The sequence below is a fragment of the Cavenderia fasciculata genome (genome assembly GCF_000203815.1).
Source record: "Cavenderia fasciculata unplaced genomic scaffold Scf_ET2XIPL01COFD4-5, whole genome shotgun sequence".
Classification (NCBI taxonomy): domain Eukaryota; phylum Evosea; class Eumycetozoa; order Acytosteliales; family Cavenderiaceae; genus Cavenderia; species Cavenderia fasciculata.
The window spans coordinates 494,966-512,874 of NW_004457695.1; the positions used below are offsets into that span (position 1 = coordinate 494,966).

Sequence of the window (17,909 nt, forward strand, 5' to 3'; positions counted from 1 at the left end):
GAATTAATATTAATTATAAACTTTCTATTATTATAAAACAAAATAGGGGAAAAAAAAATAAAAGGGAGAACATTATAGCTTATAACACACCTACCCCAAAAAAGGAATGAGTGATCAATCAATCGACTCTTGAACATGGATGTGCACATGGGGTTGTAAACCCATTGCTGTTTTTTTGAACCACCGACCTACCATCACTAACAACCCACGGCTATATATGCATTTCGATATCCCCCTATTCAGATCTATTTTGTGTGCTCTCAATATGTACTACATTATTTCATTTAGATCTTTAAAACTATCGATAAATTAATTAATTAATTATTATTTATTCATTGAAGTTTTCAACTCGATATGATGCAATAATAAACATGACATAGAGTATTCACTCGACGATCCTCTTTTACATCCCCAAACGATGTTGATGAACATGCATTGTTGTCTCTTTCTTTATCTCTTGCAACAACAACAACATCATCATCTTGGACAACACAATCAATTTTGAAAATGTCTTTGTTGGTATCTGCTGTTTGTTAATTGATTTAATACACATACTAACAAAAGCAATTGGTCTTGTAATAGGAATGGTTTGTTGGTCTAATGTTTCTGGAGGCCCCAATGCTTTGTAATTTGGAAGGTATACAATGATTTTGATAGATGAGGAGATCATAATGTTTGTGTTGACAATATCACATCCAATGAAAGGGCATGTCATGCTAACGTTTGGTTTGTTGTCACTAATCCTGACTTTTAATGGTTCAGTCCAAGATACCCATTCATTTATAGATCTATCAAATATATTGGTCTTATTTGTTAAAGATTTAGTAAAACATGTCTTACTATATGGTACTCCAATCTTGCATCTATAAATAATAAACAATTAAAATAATAGTAGAAAATAGAAATTAATACATACGGGCCGGCATATTTTTCATAACAATATCTGTTTCCAAAGGGAGTGATAGCTTGATGATTAGCTTCTGTGATAATCTCTGCATTGTTGTAAATACTACTGTCCACTTTGGATTGAGTGCATATCCTAATACCAACATCGTTGTCTACTAGTTCACTTGATCTCCAAGTACAATTGTTGTCTGCGTATTGGTTGATGGTCGGTCTTTTGATACCGTCTCCAGACGTAGGGGTGTTATATTTGAATGAATTGGAAAACTGTTGTTCTTGTGGAAAACAAGTGTCCAAAGGGATACTAAAGAAATCTCTTACATTTGCCATTGTACATGTCGATGTATTAAATGTCATTATCAATTCATATTCTCTAGTAGTAGTAGAATTACAATATTGTATAAATAATAATAATTGAATGACATAGATAATGGATATCAACATTATCTTCATATTCTTAAACACTATTATTTTTATTATTATAATTAATATTTTTGAGGAGAAAAAAACAAATAAATAAATAAATTAAAAACTTTAAGAGATATATTTATATATATTTTACAAGGAGGATGATGATGATGAGAGATCATAGTCGTGAGATATGAAAATATGTTTGTTGATGATCATAATAATTATAAATAATCAACACAACCAAATCAATCAATCAATTAACAACCCACCACCACTCATCACTATGCTAAACTGGCTTAAAAGGGTGAATCAAATAATCACTCCAATTTATTAATGGAATGGATATAAAATTATCTCTCCAACCCATAGTCCACACTTACCGATATCAATTGATATCAGTAATTAATAATTATGATATTAAATAATTATTTACTGTTAATTTGTTTTAAAGTGTGAAAGAAAGGAATAATAACCAAACATTGTGATGATGATAATAGTGAGAGCATGATGTAGTGAGACAGTGGCGTTTGAATTATCATAGGATGACGACAATGATGATGAAGATGAAGAAGATGAAGATCTTAATGATGTTCCAACTAATTAAATAGTTTAGATAGATAAATGTGTATCATGTTGGGTATATCTAGGCTCCTGCTGGCATTATCAAACTACCATGTTTGTATTCACATACACTATTACCAACACGACATTTGACATTATAGACACTTTTACACTCTATGTAACCGTATGCATAACATTCCAACGACGACTTTGATAATCTTTTACATCCTCCAAATGATCTTGAAAAGCATGGGTCTAAATTCCAATATAATTCAACATCATCATCTTCATTTCGGACAATACAATCGATTTTGAGAATATCAATGTCGGTATCTACTGTCTGCCACATTTGTACTGGGTTTTCAAAAATACCGTTTAGTAAACCCTTTCCACCAACCTTACAATCAATAGTGCTGTTAGATGCCAGATTAGGTGTTCTACTTGGATCTATATAAATAGATATAAATATAATAAGATGGAGAAGGAATGAGTTAAAATATATTAATATTAATCATGATGATGGTAATATCTATTAATCCATCTATTTATCTATTTATCTATCTCTCTACCATGGCATCGTTCAATATATACATACTAAAAAATTTTTGAGTCCCCAGAATATAAGTGGTGGGAGCCTCTGGTTCTGGAGGACCCAATCCATTGTAATTTTGGGGGAAAAATTTGGGTCTAAAAGCATAGGAATTGATAATATCTTTGCTGACAATGTCACATCCTGTGAAAGGGCATAACATGGAAACAGGCGGGTGGGGTAAAAGTTGGTAGGTGAGGTTTAGAATCATACCTTCGGTCACCTCCTCGTTCCAGTTGCTCGTAAACGGTTTCACCTTGATGAAAAGTGGACTTTGGGTAATCCTTTGACGAACGTCGACTTGAAGCAGTGTGTAAATCGGTGAGTAAAGAATGGCATTGTACACAAACATTGGATTGTTGGTAGAGGGTGCGGCGGCAGTCTCTCTTGATTTGTTACACTTTTCTGTGACAAGATGCAAAGGGCTGGCATCTGCGAATGTCGAAGGAAAGCCGTGACCAAGTATAATACCATTTTTATGTGATTCAGTCCAAGATACCCATTCATTTATAGCTCTATCAAATATATTGGTCTTATTTGATTCAATTTTAGTAAAACATGTTTTACTATATGGTACTCCAATCTTGCATCTAAAAATACATACATACATATAACAACATGTTGTTAGTAACTATGTATATTATTATTATTATTTATAATTATTTAAATATATTAATACATACGGAGCAGTATACTTTTCATAACAATATCTGTCTCCAAATGGATTGATTGATTGATGATTAGCTTCTGTAATAATCTCTGCATTGCTGAAAATATTACCGTTCACTTTTGATTGTGTGCATGTCCCAATAACAACATCAGTCTCTACAAATTCATAGGATTTCCAATGACAACTATTGTCTCGGTATTGGGTGACGGTAGGTCTCTTGACACCATCAGCAGACTTTGTGATGGTATACTTGAATGACCTGGAAAGAGATTGTTCATGTGGAAAGCAAGTGTCCAAAGGGATACTAGAGAAATCTTTAACAGTTGCCATTGTACACGACGATGTATTAAATGTCATTATCAATACATATTCTAGTCCATTGCAATATTGTAAAAATAATAATTGAATGACATAGATAATGGATACGATCATCATCATTACCATTCTAATTCTAAACCTAAACATTATTATTTAATTATATATTATTTTTGTGGATAAATAAAATTAAAAATAGAGAGAGATACCTGATGTATAAAGGGAAGAGGAGATGATGAGAGAGAGGTGTGAGATATATTATGTTGATGATCATACATACACATCAATTAATTAAATTTTATATCAATATGTTCTGACACAAAAATATCAAAGCTCCCCCACCATGTGCATCCATCTCGTGAATTGCTTTGAGATAGTTTTACAAATATAAGCTAATAATAATAATACAGTATTTATAAGTTAAGAGATAGGAAGGAATATAACCAACATTGCGATAATGATTAAAGTAAACGATGATGATGATGATGATATTGAAGATGAGGTGGAAGGTGAATCAGATTGTTCAACAGGTTGTGTTGATGGAACCCCTGTTGTTGTTGTTGTGGCAGTAGTGGTATTTGAATTATCAGATGATGAATTCGAGTCACTAGAATGTGTATCAGTATCGGAAGATGACGGTCCAACCAATGATAATTTAGATGAACGTGTCTCATTGGTACTTGCTCCTGTTGGCATTATCAAACTACCATGTTTGTATTCACAGACACTATTACCAACCCGACATTTGACTTGATAGGAAGCATTACACTCTATGAAACCGTATGCAGAACATTCCATCGGGTATTTACTCGACAACGATAATCTTTTACATCCCAAAAACGATTCTGAATTACATGGTATATAATCAATAACGTTGTCGGGGTCCAAAAATGGTGTTTGTTCATCATCAACATCATCTTGATCTTGTACAATACAATCGATTTTGAAAATGTCTATTCTTGTATCTGCTGTTTGCCACATTTGTACAAATGGTCTATCAAAATGAGATACGGTCAAACTCTTTACACCATCCCTACAATCAATAGAGCTGTCAGATGCCAGATTAGGTGTTCTACTTGGATCTACATAAAATCAAAGTAAAGGAATAAAGATAATATTAATCATCATATTCTATCTACCAATGTTTGTCTAGGATACATACTAACAAAAAAACCCAAAGGAACGTAGTTAAAATCTTTACTAAATACTGGCTCTAGAGGACCCAATCCTTTGTAATTTTGGAGGTATATTTTGAATGACAAAGTGGTGGATTTGGCAATATCAGTGCTGACAATGTCACAACCCTTAAAGTACGGGCACAACATGGAAACAGGTTGTTTGTCGGGAAACTGGTATGTAAGGTTAACGACCATACCTGCCGCAGTCTCTGGGTGCCAGTTACTCGAGAAGGAATGCAGCCTGATAAACAGTGGACGTACGTCGTAACCACCCACAGAGATCGAAAGTGGAGTATAAAACATTGCATTGAACACAAACATTGGATTAGTGAGTGGAAAGTCAGCAGCGACAGTCTCTCTCGATTTGTTACACTTGTCTGTGATAAGATGAAAAGGGTTGGCATCTGTGATACCTCCCAATGACGACGAAGTAAAGCCATGACCAAGTATGATACCATTGCTACGGCGTTCAGTCCAAGATAAATATTCATTTACAGCTCTATCAAAAATATTTGTCTGATTACTTGGTCCAAATTTGCATGTCTTACTATATGGTACTCCAATCTTGCATCTGAAAATGTATGTATGTATGATGTTAGTTTGAAACTATAAATAGTGTGTTGGGTATGAATATTGCAATTTCCAATTAATAAAATACATACGGAGCAGTATACTTTTCAAAACAATATCTTTCTCCAAAGGGAGTGATCGCTAGGTGTTGAGCCTCGGTGATAATCTCTACATCGTAGAAAAAAGTTAAATTTGGCTGAACGCATCTCCCAATATCAAGATCTATAAATTCACTTGATCTCCAAGTGCAATTGTTGTCTGCGTATTGGTTGAGTGTCAGTATCCTGTAACCATCTCTAAGCTTTGTGATGGTATACTTGAAAGAGTTGGATAAATGTTGCTCTTGTGGAAAGCAAGTATCCAAAGGGATACTAGAGAAATCTCTTACATTTGCCACTGTACACGACGATGTACTAAATGACATTATCAATACATATTCTCTAGTAGTAGCATTACAATATGTAAGTAAAAATAATAATTGAATGACATAGATAATGGCTATCCCCATTAATATCATCCTACTGCTAAACATTATTTAAATAAATAATAATTAAATTAAATAAACAACTAAAAAAGAGAGAGAGATATACTGTATACAAAGGGGAAGAGGATGATGAGAGAGAGAGAGAGAGAGATAAGAGTTCTGCATCCACAATATTGTGTAATTGATTAATATATTTAAATAATAATAATATAATATATTGCTCTGACACATTTATACATACTACACCTATCCAATTCAATCATTAACACCCACAACCCATCACTCACGGCAGAGTGATAGATGATCGGTGTTTTGAACCACTCTATCATGATGATCGTCAAACTCACCCATTGCTAGCCAATGTGTGCCACATACCCTTTCAAATCGATGGTTGATCATCATATACAGCTTACCAGCAAATAATATATTAACAACATAAGGAAGGACTAGATACATTTATTGTTATGATTATTATTATTATTTCTTTCTAAATATAAATAGGTCAGGTCTCTTTAATAAAGAAAATATTAGTAGGAAGGAATATAACCAACATTGCGATAATGATTAATGTAAACGATGATGATGATGATGATAATGAAGATGAGGTGGAAGGTGAATCAGATTGTTCAACAGGTTGTGTTGATGGAACCCCTGTTGTCGTTGTTGTGGCAGTAGTGGTATTTGAATTATCAGATGATGAATTCGAGTCATGTGTATCAGTATCGGAAGATGAAGAAGATGATGATGATGATGGTTCAACCAGTGATAATTTAGATGAACGTGTATCATTGGTACCTGCTCCTGTTGGCATTATCAAACTACCATGTTTGTATTCACAGACACTATTACCAACCCGGCATTTGACCTGATAGGCAGCATTACACTCTATGAAACCGTATGCAGAACATTCCATCGGGTATCTACTCGACGACGATAAACTTTTACATCCCAGAAGCGATTCTGAATTGCATGGTTTATAGAGGTCCAAAAATGGTCTTTGCGCAGCATCAACATCATCTTGATCTTGTACAATACAATCGATTTTGAAAATGTCTACTCTTGTATCTGCTGTTGTCCACATTTGTACAACATCTCTCTTAAAATGAGATACGGTCAAACTCTTTACCCCATCCCTACAATCAATAGAGCTGTCAGATGCCAGATTAGGTGTTCTACTTGGATCTACATAAAATCAAAGTAAAGGAATAAAGATAATATTAATCATCATATTCTATCTATCTATCTATCTACCAATGTTTGTCTAGGATACATACTAACAAAAAAATCCAAAGGAAGGTTGGTAAAATCTTGACTAAATACTGGCTCTAGAGGACCCAATCCTTTATAATTTTGGAGGTAAATTTTGAATGACAAATTGGTGGATTTGACAATATCAGTGCTGACAATGTCACAACCCTTAAAGTACGGGCACAACATGGAAACAGGTTGTTTGTCGGGAAACTGGTATGTAAGGTTAACGACCATACCTGCTACTATCTCTGAGTTCCAGTTGCTCCAGAATGAATGCAGCCTGATAAACAGTGGACGTACGTCGTAACTACCCACAGTGATTGAAAGTGGAGTGTAAGGCATGGCATTGTATATCAGCATTGGATTGTTGGGGTTTGGAAAGGCAACGGCGGCGGTCTCTCTCGATTTGTCACACTTTTCTGACAAAAGATGAGAAGTGTTGGTATCCATGTACACGGTAAGTAAAGGGCCGTGACCAAGTATGACACCATTGTCACGGGGTTCAGTCCAAAATATCCATTCATTTATAGCTCTATCAAAAAAATAGGGTCCACTGGCTCTAGAAACACATGTCTTACTATATGGAACTCCATTATTGCATCTATAATATATATGTATATAGTTTAGTTAGTAACTAATATATATATAGTGTTTATACCATTCATCCATTCATTCATTTTAAATACATACGGAGCAGCATACTTTTCATAACAATATCTGTTTCCAAAAGGAGAGATGGCTAGGTGCTGAGCCTCAGTGATAATCTCTGCATTGTGGCAACCCCAATTGGATCGAATGCATGTCCCAATATTAATATTGGAATAGTTGTTGTTGTCCACTAGTTCACTTGATTGCCAAGTACAATTGTTGTCTGCGTATTGGTGGAGGACCGGTATTTGAGTGCCGTTGGAGACAATGATGGTATACTTGAATGACCTAGATAACGGTTGTTCTTGTGGAAAGCAAGTGTCCAAAGGGATACTTGAGAAATCTCTTAATTTGTCCATCTCGCATGGCAATGACGAAAATCTCATTATCAATACATATTCTCTAGTAGTAGCATTACAATATTGTATAAATAATAATTGAATGACAGAGATAATGGCTATCACCATTAACATCATCCTACTACTACTACTAAACATTATATATTAATTGGAAATAAATAAATAACTAAATAATATTTAATTAAATAAATAAAACTTTATAAGAGATTTAGAGAGATATACAAAGAGGATGATGAGAGAGAGAAAGAGAGATAAGAGTTATGCATGCACAATATTGTAATTGATTAATATATTTAAAAAATAATAATATATTGCTCTGACACATGTATACATACACCTAAGCCAAATCAACCAACCAATCAATTAACACCCACAACCCATCACTCACGGCAGAGTGATTGATGGTTGGTGTTTTGAACCACGACTCTATCATGATGATCGTCAACAACTCACCCATTACGTTGCCATGAATCCCTTCGATTTGATTGATGGTTGATCATCGTTTACCTTCTCAAACAACAATCATCATATATATTAACAATATGAGATTATGTAGTTGAATCAAAATATTCTAGTCCTTCATTATTATTATTCTTTTCTAAGTCTATGTTGAATAAAGAATAGAAAATAAAACCGCCAACTTTCAAGTTCATCAAAGATGAGGTGTGGGTTTTTCAAAAATAAATTTTTTAATATTTTTATTTTTTCTAGGGTGAGAAAGGCATAAATAAGAGCTGTTCAACGTCCAAGATGAAAAATCATCAGCACCCCCCTATTTACCTTTTTAGTAAGAGAAAACAGTCAGTTCGAATCTCACAAAGGGAAAAAAGTATATTCATCAAAGTAGCGCGGGGTACATAATATAATAATAATATACAACATAGATAGTCTAGTCTAGTCTAGTCTCTATACAAACTATACAGATACTGATAGTAGTAGTAGTATAGTAGTAATAGAGAGAGACAAGAACAACAACATGAAAGATAAAGGAAAGGGTAAAGGGACAGACTTATCCAATTTCTTTTTTGGCAATGTAACAAACGAAGGTGAATTAGAGGATGACTCTTTCTTGGATCGTGTATGTATAAGATAGATAGATAGACAGATAGATAGATAATATAGATAGATAACTAACAAACATCATACATCATACATCATACTCGAATATAGGAATTAAGAGAAAACCTAAGTGAATTTACTAAACAAGGAGGAGGAGCTCATTTAGGTGTTGAGACGTTGGTTAGAGATGATGATTCGTCTGCGGCGGCATCACAACAACAACAGCAACTGCAAGGAGGAGAGTTTAGACAAAAGGATGGTAGAGCTGTAGATTTTGAAGATATTGATGAGGTTGCAGAAGAGATTAATAGTATAGAGAATGAAATCAACAAGATCAATGCTGATCGACTGGCTAAACAAGCTGAAGATAATATCAAACAAATGACTGCAACTAGATTACAACAACAACAACAACAACAGCAACAACCAACTATACTTAGACCACCTAGTATTGGTGGGTTACCTGGAATGATTATCAAACCACCTCCACCATTCATCTCAAAGTCACTCACAACTACAAAGAGAAAGGTTGAAGAAGACTTTGATTTTGATGAAGATGATTCTGCTCCTAAACAATCAACTACACATGTAGTAACACCTCCACTTCCTATTCTACCACCTCCACCCTTTTCCTTTTCATCTTCATCGACATCACCAATTGGTATAAAGACACCTCCTGCTATCAAGACACCACCTACCTTTACATCAATTACATCAACAACAACAACTGATACTACAATGAGTGATAGTGAAGAAGAGAGTAGTAGTGTTCAGTCTTCGGGTGGAGAAGATACACCACCCAAATCAACTTTGACCACCAATCCTACAAGATCAACTAAAAAGTTCAAGACAACGATCAATGCAGCAATGTATGCCATTCGTAACATACTTCAAGATCAATGGGTCTATTCAAGAGAGGATGCAGAGTTTAAGGCGTTTTGTAGTGGTCAGACACCGGAAGGAGCGATCTTTAAGTTTTCCGATCTCTTTGCACCCAAGATGCCAATGGATCGACCGAAAAAGCGTAGACGTGTCAAACAACTGCCACATCAACCTCCCACCGACGACGTGGTCGATATTGACGAACAGACCATGTTTAGTAAACCACAACAAGACACGTCGACTACGTCTTTGAGCGGCGAGACTGGACAAGGAGGTAATCTACTCGAGATGAAAGAGATAACGTCGCCTGCACTCAAATCAAAGAGTGTACAAGAAAAGAGGGAGTACAATTTGATGTTGATGTTGATGCATCAACAAAAACAACAACAACTGCAAGATGAAGAGAACCTCTTTGAACCATTACAAGAAAAAGCAAATGACAAGGTATTACAAGACTACTATCAACTACCCGACGCTGTATTCAATAATGTAGAACAATTTGATTGGGAGGAAAAGATTATTTGGGATGTTAAAGATAACAAAGATAATAATCAACAACAACAATTGAAACCAACAAATAATCCACTTCTTTTACAACAAAATAATCCATTTACATCGACAGATAATTATATTAGTAAATCGATAGAGTTTGGTGATCATTTGGTTGGAGTAAAGAGAAAGAGATGGGGAGACTTTGAAACGATAGAGACAAAGATACCGGCACGTACCATGTTCCAGTCTGGTATTGTCGGGCAGTGGTCGATATTCCCCATGCGTAATACTGATCTCGAACGTGGAGACTGGGTCAATGAAATTGTGTGGGATGAAACGTCGACAGACTATCGTCCCAAACTACCCAATATTATTTTGGATTTAAATGACCGCGACATGTTGTTTGAAGATCACGTCAAAAAGGATGCTAGTATGAAGTCGTCGTGGACGATTAATGTGGGTGGTACAAATGTGTCGGTTACGAGTAGTTTGGAAGACGAGGGTAAACGCAAGTCGAAAAAGAAGCAGGCAGCAGCTGCAGCGGCGGCAGCGGCCGCGTCATCGGCCGAAGCTTTGCAACAGCAAATGTCGGCACTCGACAAGTTCAATCTGTCCAATGACAAGTACTACCGTCAAGGTGTTAACCGTAGTCGTGTACGTCAACAAAGTGGTAAGGCATTGGTACAACACTCGCTGCCAGCTATCAAGTTGTGTTTGACAAAGACACATTTCACACTCGACGATCTCGAAAGCTACCATCGTCCACGTATCCAGTTCCCGCCACAACACACGTTCCGTATTGCACTCTTCCACAAAGAGGCACATCGCGACGACCGTGGTCGCACGCGTGTTGCTGACCCCTCGATGAAACATAAGATTGATTTGTCGGCACGTGAAGGACGTGTTGTGTTTGTCGAGTATCTCGAGCAGCACCCAGCACTCCTCAACAATGTCGGTATGGGTGCACGTATACGCAACTTTTACCGACGCAAAAACGCCAGCGACGCTCCATTCCTCTCGTTTGAGGATGGTGAAAATGTGCTGCTCGACACCAACGACGAGACACCCTTCCTCGGTGACATTACACCCGGTCGCACGATTCAAGCACTCGTCAGCAACCTGTACAAGGCACCCATATTCCGTCACAACCCGTCTCCCACTGACTTTTTGTTGATCCGTTCGCGTGACGGTAAGAAATGGTATATCCGAGAGATGGGCACTCTCTACACGGCCGGTCAGCAAATGCCCGAGGTGGAAGTACCCGCACCCAACAGTCGTAGTGCCAACATGTTCCTCAAGAACCGTCTCCAAGCGTTTATCCACCGACTGTTCCGCAAGAAAAAGAACGTCCAACGTCGTATCCGCATTCAAGACGTTTGCAACGCGTTCCCAAGCCAGTCGGAAGCATCCATACGCAAGCGTCTCAAAGACTGCGCCGATTTGCAGCGTGGTGGTGAGGACGGCGGCTGGTGGATCCTCAAAGACTCGTATCGTCTTCCACCCGAGGAGGAGATACAAAAGTCTGTCACCCCAGAACTCGTATGCACGTTTGAAAGCATGTTGGTTGGTCTCTACCACCTGCAAGCCAACGGTATCATCCACTTTACGTCGCCTGGCACAATCCCCATGTTTACACAACGCGAGTCTGCCGACCCCAACCGCGACCGTTACAAATTGGTCGAGGACGAACTCAACCGCACGCCGTGGAACCTGACCAGCTCGTTTACACAGGCCATGCAAGGCAAGGGCAAGATGCAACTAGTCAGCGACGACCCCGACAACAACGAGACATTCTCGTACCTCAAGATGCCGCAAAAGGTAGTCAACCAAAAACAAAAGGATCTGAAAAAACAACTGCAAAAGAATCAGGTCACAGGTACCGACGCTGATTTGCGTAAACTCAGCTTGAAAGAGTCAGAGACTGTATTGCTCAAATTGGGTGTGTCTGAAGAAGTCATCAACTCGCTGACTCGTTGGAAGAGGATTGCATTGGTGCGTAAAAAATCGTCCGAAGCTGCATTGGCTGCTGGCACTGACAGCAATGCTATGACCAAGTTTGCGCGTGGGTCGCGGTACTCACTAGACCACCAACAACTGCAGTACAAGGAACGATGCCAAAACATCTTTGACAATCAAATGCGTGCTCTTCAAGGGCTCGACAGCAACGAAGATGACGATGACATTGATTTGGATGATTTGGAAGACTTGCAAAAAGACATTGAAGAAAGTTTGTCAACTAAAAAGAGTAACAAAAAGAACTCATTCTTTGGCGAAGACGATGATATTGATGAAGATGAACGTGAAGAGTATAACAAGTTGATGGATGAAATGACCAATGGATCACCGAAAAGTGAGATTACTGATAAGATGGCGGTTGATCATCCTACCACCACATCGACCACTTCAACAACCTCAACCACCTCTACTAGAGATGCTGCCAACATGATGGCGATGGTACCATTGACAACCATTCCTGAAAGCGATGAAGATATGTCTTCGATTGTTTCCAATCAAGTCGAACCACACCTCGTAGAGTATATCAAGCGTACCACACTCTTTCAAAAGCCCGATGGAGGATTGTATCGACGTATCGAGATTATCCGTGACCCCAAAACCATCAGAGAGTATCGTCGTAAACGTGAGAGTTTACGTAAAAGTGGTATCATCTTTGAAGAGGATGAACTCAAACGAAGAAAAAAGACACTCGAAAATCGTCTACGTAAACTTCAAACGAGTGGTGGTGGTGGTGGTAGTGGTGGTAGCAGCAGTGCCTCTGCTCCAATGGTCTCTGTAAATATCAATACTAGTGGAAATAATATTAATAATAATAATAATAATAATAACAACAACAATTATAACAATAATTATAACAACAATAACAATAATAATTATAACAACAATTATAATAATAATAATAACAATAACAATAATAATAATTATAATAATAATAATGTTTCTTCAAATAGTGGTAGTGGAAGAGGAGGAATAGGAGGACCTATTTTAGAATTACCAACAATGTTGGCAGCACCTCCCATTCTTACAACTAGTTCACAGACAGTTCAAGGTACTGCAAAGATTGTTTATCCCGATCATCAGACCAACTCACCATCACCATCCATGTTGCCCAAGATCAAGATACCAATGGTTCGATCTAGTCTTGAAAACACACCGTCAATGATGACAATGGACATTGACAATATCACCCAAAGTCCAAATCTTTCGACTAGCCAATCGATTATTGTTCGTATCAAAAAGGATGACCTTGCCTCTATTTCCACTTCATCCAACTCTTCCTCTCAACACCGTCGAAAATTGTCAACCTCTTCTTCAAGAGGTTATAATAGTAGTGGTAGCAGTGGAAACATCAAAATGGATCCATACAATAATAATAATAACATGCACAACAGTGGTAGCAATATCAACACCAACAGTGATGACGATGAAGATATTATGATTGACAGCTCAACTCTTAAACAATCAACTGGTAGAAGACGTACAAAAGCTGGTGCTGAAGTTGAATTATCAAATATTTTTGAAAAGGTTATTGATAAATTAAGAAATATGAATGAAGTAAGTAAAAAAAAAAAAAAAAAATGGAAATAATAGTATTTAGATATTAACAAATTTAAATTTAATTTATCTATTTTAGTTTGCTGTTTTTAGAGTGAAGGTAACAAGTAAAATTGAACCAGAATATCACAAGATTATTAAAAATCCAATTGATCTAACTACTATGAGAGATGTATGTTTTTGATAAAAATATTTTTGAAGAGAGGAAAATAACAATTTAATTAACCTTTCTTTTTTTCTTTTTTTTTTAATTTATATAGAAATGTAGACATTGGGAATACAAATCAAAACATCAATTTTTAGATGCAATTAGATTAATGGTCAACAATTGTTTTGAATACAATGCCACTAGATACCCACATTTATTACCAATAGCTGAAAATCTTTTGGTGATTACAGAACAATTACTTTTGGATCATGTCAATGAAATTGAAACACTTGAAAGATCGATCACTACGGCTGCTGCCAATGCAGGTGGTTCGAGATATGGAGAGTCCAACCCACCAACACCCATTCTTTCCAACCCCGCAACTCCCTCCAGTCCCTCAATGCTCTTTAATGTTGATTCTCCATTTTTCCCTCCCGTATCTGCTTCCAAACAAGAGGAAGAAGATATTGACATTGTTTCCATTTCTGGTGTATCTCCAAGTGTTTATGGTCACCATTAAAAAAAAAATTAAAAAAAATAACTAATAAAATGTAAATTAACAAAAAAAAAATATATTTAAAAATGGCATATATATATATATAGAGATACGGCCGTATGTATTTTTAAATATTGAAAAAAAAAAAAGGATTTGAACAGGCCTCAGGGGGGGGGGGTTTCTTCTTCGAGAATAGTGGGTCACCACTTATTATTAATTACTAGTAATTTTAATAGCTGTAAGAGGCCTTGAGTATACTATTGATCAACAACAATATGAATGTATCACAATTTAATTACCTACCTATTCTTATGGGATTTTGGTGGTAGAAAAATTCTTTTCCATCAATTTTCTCTTTCATGAAAAAAATTTCAAAGTTCTTGAAATATTAAAATTTAAAGAATTTAAATATATATCAATGGAATATGTTGTATCACAAATAAAAAAATTTTTTATACAAATAATCTTTTTTTTTTTTTGAAAAGAGAGGGTGATACCTTTTTTGAAACTATTTATTTATTGATTTAATTAATTAATTATCTGGTTCTGATGATGGTTCAGATGGATCACCACCAGAGCTAGAAGAATATTGTTCCCATTCTTCATCGCCTTCTTCAGATCCTGATCTTTCAATAATTTCTTTTTCGTCCAAGATATTAATGATAGAGTGTCGTTGTTTGCTCTCTTTTTCTTTTTTTGTTTTTTTTCTGTACTGTAGTCCACAAGCATTGCATAGATCGATTCCATTCTTTCCTTTTCTCCATTCTGGGGTTTCTGTTTTCTTGCAGATGGCACATTGTTCTGGTCGTGTTCCTGCAGGTCTTCCTCTCTTTTTGGCTTCTTTGGCGGTAGATGCAGGTGTTGGTGTTGGAGAACGTGAAGGACGTCTTTTCTCCTTTTCCTTTTCTTGCTCTTCTCGCAGTTGTTGTGCAGCTTTAAAGAGTGGAGATTCTTTAAATGGAGGAGTTGGTTTGAGCGGAGGTGGTTTGAAACTGGCTCTTGCTTGAGATGGTGTGATGGATGATGATGTTGATGTTGTTGATATGGTTGATGTGGTTGAAGAGGTGGATGAAGATGTCGATGTGGTTGAAGTGGCTAACGTATTTTGTGGTTGTTGTTGATGTTGTTGTGGAATCGATTCAAGAGTTGGCGATACCATTCTAGAGGGTTCTTGGATCGGTGACAAAGCCCAAATGTCAGATGATGGAGACGGTGACATTAATCGACTTGTTGGATGAATCAATTGAGATGGTGAATGAAATGGCGAATGTAAAGGTGATCGTGGTGATAATAATGGACTTGTCAATGGAGCACTTAAAATTTGGTCTTCAAAATTAAATTCATCCTAAATAATAAATAACAAATTAAAAATAACAAATAAAAAATATATTAATATCCATGGACGATGGGGGAAGAAATAATCCTAGTAATTAAATTAAATTTCATACATCTAATAATTGTTTAATTTCTCGATTTAATTTTATAACTCTTGATTCCAATTCCATTAATTCTTGGGGTGTTGTTGTGATGGTCGTTGGTATTGGCGAAGTGGTTGATGTTGTTGAAGTTACGGTTTGGTTTGGGTTTTGGTTTGGTTGTGTTGTTTGTTGGGAAATAAAGCTAACCAACATTGCTATCTCTTCAGATTTTCTTCTGATCTATAAAAAATATATAATAATAATAAAAACAATGAATATATTTAAAGTAATACTTTTACAATTACTACTACTACTACTACTTTCTACTGATACTTACAAGGGCCCATTTAGAGTCATTTGAAGGAGATGTACTTGGACGCTTCATTGATCATTTGGATAATAGACTACATATACATAAATATGTTAGAGGAGTTGTGTTGATGAGAAATGGTTCACAAGTTAAATGGATTACGACCAAAGGAGAGGTAAGAGGTAGGATCCATTTGGTTGTTGGGAGATTTGTGTTGCTGACTGACTGACTGGGGCGTGGTGAAAAAGAACAAAGTGCAAGTTGTTGAGTGAGGGGGGGGAGGTGTAAAGAGGAAGGGTATCACTGCAAGAGAATGATTCCAAGCCTGCTGACCGACTGACTGACCAGTGGTTGGTATTACCCCCACTGTCGGTGATTGAATTGAAAAAAAAAAACAATTGTGATCTTGTAAATTGATCAACCAACATCTACTACAATCTATCCAATTTGTCCCATCCATCCAATGTCGCGTGTGTAAGAAAGAAAAGATATTCCTCTATTCAATTCTACTACTATACTAGTATTAGTGGAGTGAGCGAGTGTGGGTGAAACAAATTAGAGGAGGGGATTGTAGGATTCAATTTAGATTTGATTGGTGACCATCAATCAAACATGATTTTTGTTGTTGTTGTTGTTGTTGTTGTTAAATAATCCAATCAATCTATCCATTTTAAAAAGAAGGAGTTGTAGATTGATGATGCAAGAAGAGGAATAATGATTTGATTTGATTTGATTTGATTTGTTTAGATTAATTAATTAAAACGACATCATTCGAATGTGGGTAGTTGGTTGTAACAACTATCTATCAAACACAAAATAAATAGTGGGGGTGATTGAAACATGATCATGTTTACAAAAAATCGAATTTAAAAAATATCTGTGATTTTACCTTTTGGTCTATGTCTGGCAGCTGGGGGTTTTTTGAAATTTTGGCAGAATTGGCAGAACTTGAAATTGGCAGAAGTCGATGATAGATTGGCAGAAGTTGGGTTAGCGGGGGTCAGTACAGTGGTTGGTTTATAGGGTAAAACATTCGCAATTGTTGCAGGCGTGCATACCAACCCTTTTATCTTCCAGTGACAGACGACGGTTCAGCAGAAGTTCAGTGCTGATTTCCAAGAAATCAAGCAGCGAGTGTTTGGCTGCTGTTGTCAGAAATGAGGTACGCCATCACTGTTTTGCTAGGTCAATTTAGAGGTGTTTCAATGACCATCTGCTGTCTGCGAGGAGGTGATTATTCTGGCAGATAAGCATTGCCTATTTTGGGGGTTTCAGCAGCCGTGTGAACGAGAGAATAGAAGAAGTTTGGTGGGGTGAAATCCAATCAACAACAAACAGTCTGTTGTTTATTGTATTGTTCTAACCTACCTACCACACACACTCACACACATCTACCCTTTGATCATTGTGTGACAATTCAGACTCTGAAAGGGGGTAGTGTTCGATATATAATGTTGATGAAAAAAAAGGGAGGAATGGGTACTATATAACAAATATATAGTATATTTAGTTTATTTCAACCAATCACAGTTGGTCAAGATAAGGGAAGAGGAGGAAGAAGAAGAAGAAGAAGAAGAATGCGGATTGACGTCTAT

General features: G+C 36.5%; 4 protein-coding genes across 4 annotated transcripts; 1 reads left to right on the forward strand and 3 right to left on the reverse strand.

Moving 5' to 3' along the window:
* Positions 1 to 9: 9 nt before the first annotated feature.
* On the reverse strand, positions 10 to 3,599 carry DFA_07773 (uncharacterized protein; the record flags this gene model as incomplete). The annotated part of the gene is made up of 8 exons (XM_004355217.1): positions 10 to 24; positions 372 to 526; positions 556 to 863; positions 917 to 1,367; positions 1,788 to 1,910; positions 1,987 to 2,322; positions 2,678 to 3,054; positions 3,148 to 3,599. The coding sequence occupies 8 exons, from the start codon at positions 3,597 to 3,599 to the stop codon at positions 10 to 12; spliced, it is 2,217 nt and encodes a 738-aa protein (XP_004355269.1).
* A 270-nt stretch (positions 3,600 to 3,869) lies between these two features.
* Positions 3,870 to 8,077, reverse strand: DFA_07774 (uncharacterized protein; the record flags this gene model as incomplete). Its single annotated transcript, XM_004355218.1, has 7 exons — positions 3,870 to 4,531; positions 4,612 to 5,198; positions 5,290 to 5,695; positions 6,136 to 6,191; positions 6,233 to 6,863; positions 6,956 to 7,533; positions 7,623 to 8,077. The coding sequence occupies 7 exons, from the start codon at positions 8,075 to 8,077 to the stop codon at positions 3,870 to 3,872; spliced, it is 3,375 nt and encodes a 1,124-aa protein (XP_004355270.1).
* An 838-nt stretch (positions 8,078 to 8,915) lies between these two features.
* taf1 (putative protein serine/threonine kinase) lies at positions 8,916 to 14,610 on the forward strand (the record flags this gene model as incomplete). The annotated part of the gene is made up of 4 exons (XM_004355219.1): positions 8,916 to 9,017; positions 9,110 to 13,942; positions 14,022 to 14,114; positions 14,203 to 14,610. The coding sequence occupies 4 exons, from the start codon at positions 8,916 to 8,918 to the stop codon at positions 14,608 to 14,610; spliced, it is 5,436 nt and encodes a 1,811-aa protein (XP_004355271.1).
* Positions 14,611 to 15,118: 508 nt separating this feature from the next.
* Positions 15,119 to 16,389, reverse strand: DFA_07776 (uncharacterized protein; the record flags this gene model as incomplete). The annotated part of the gene is made up of 3 exons (XM_004355220.1): positions 15,119 to 15,931; positions 16,035 to 16,244; positions 16,342 to 16,389. The coding sequence occupies 3 exons, from the start codon at positions 16,387 to 16,389 to the stop codon at positions 15,119 to 15,121; spliced, it is 1,071 nt and encodes a 356-aa protein (XP_004355272.1).
* Between the last annotated feature and the right edge of the window lie 1,520 nt (positions 16,390 to 17,909).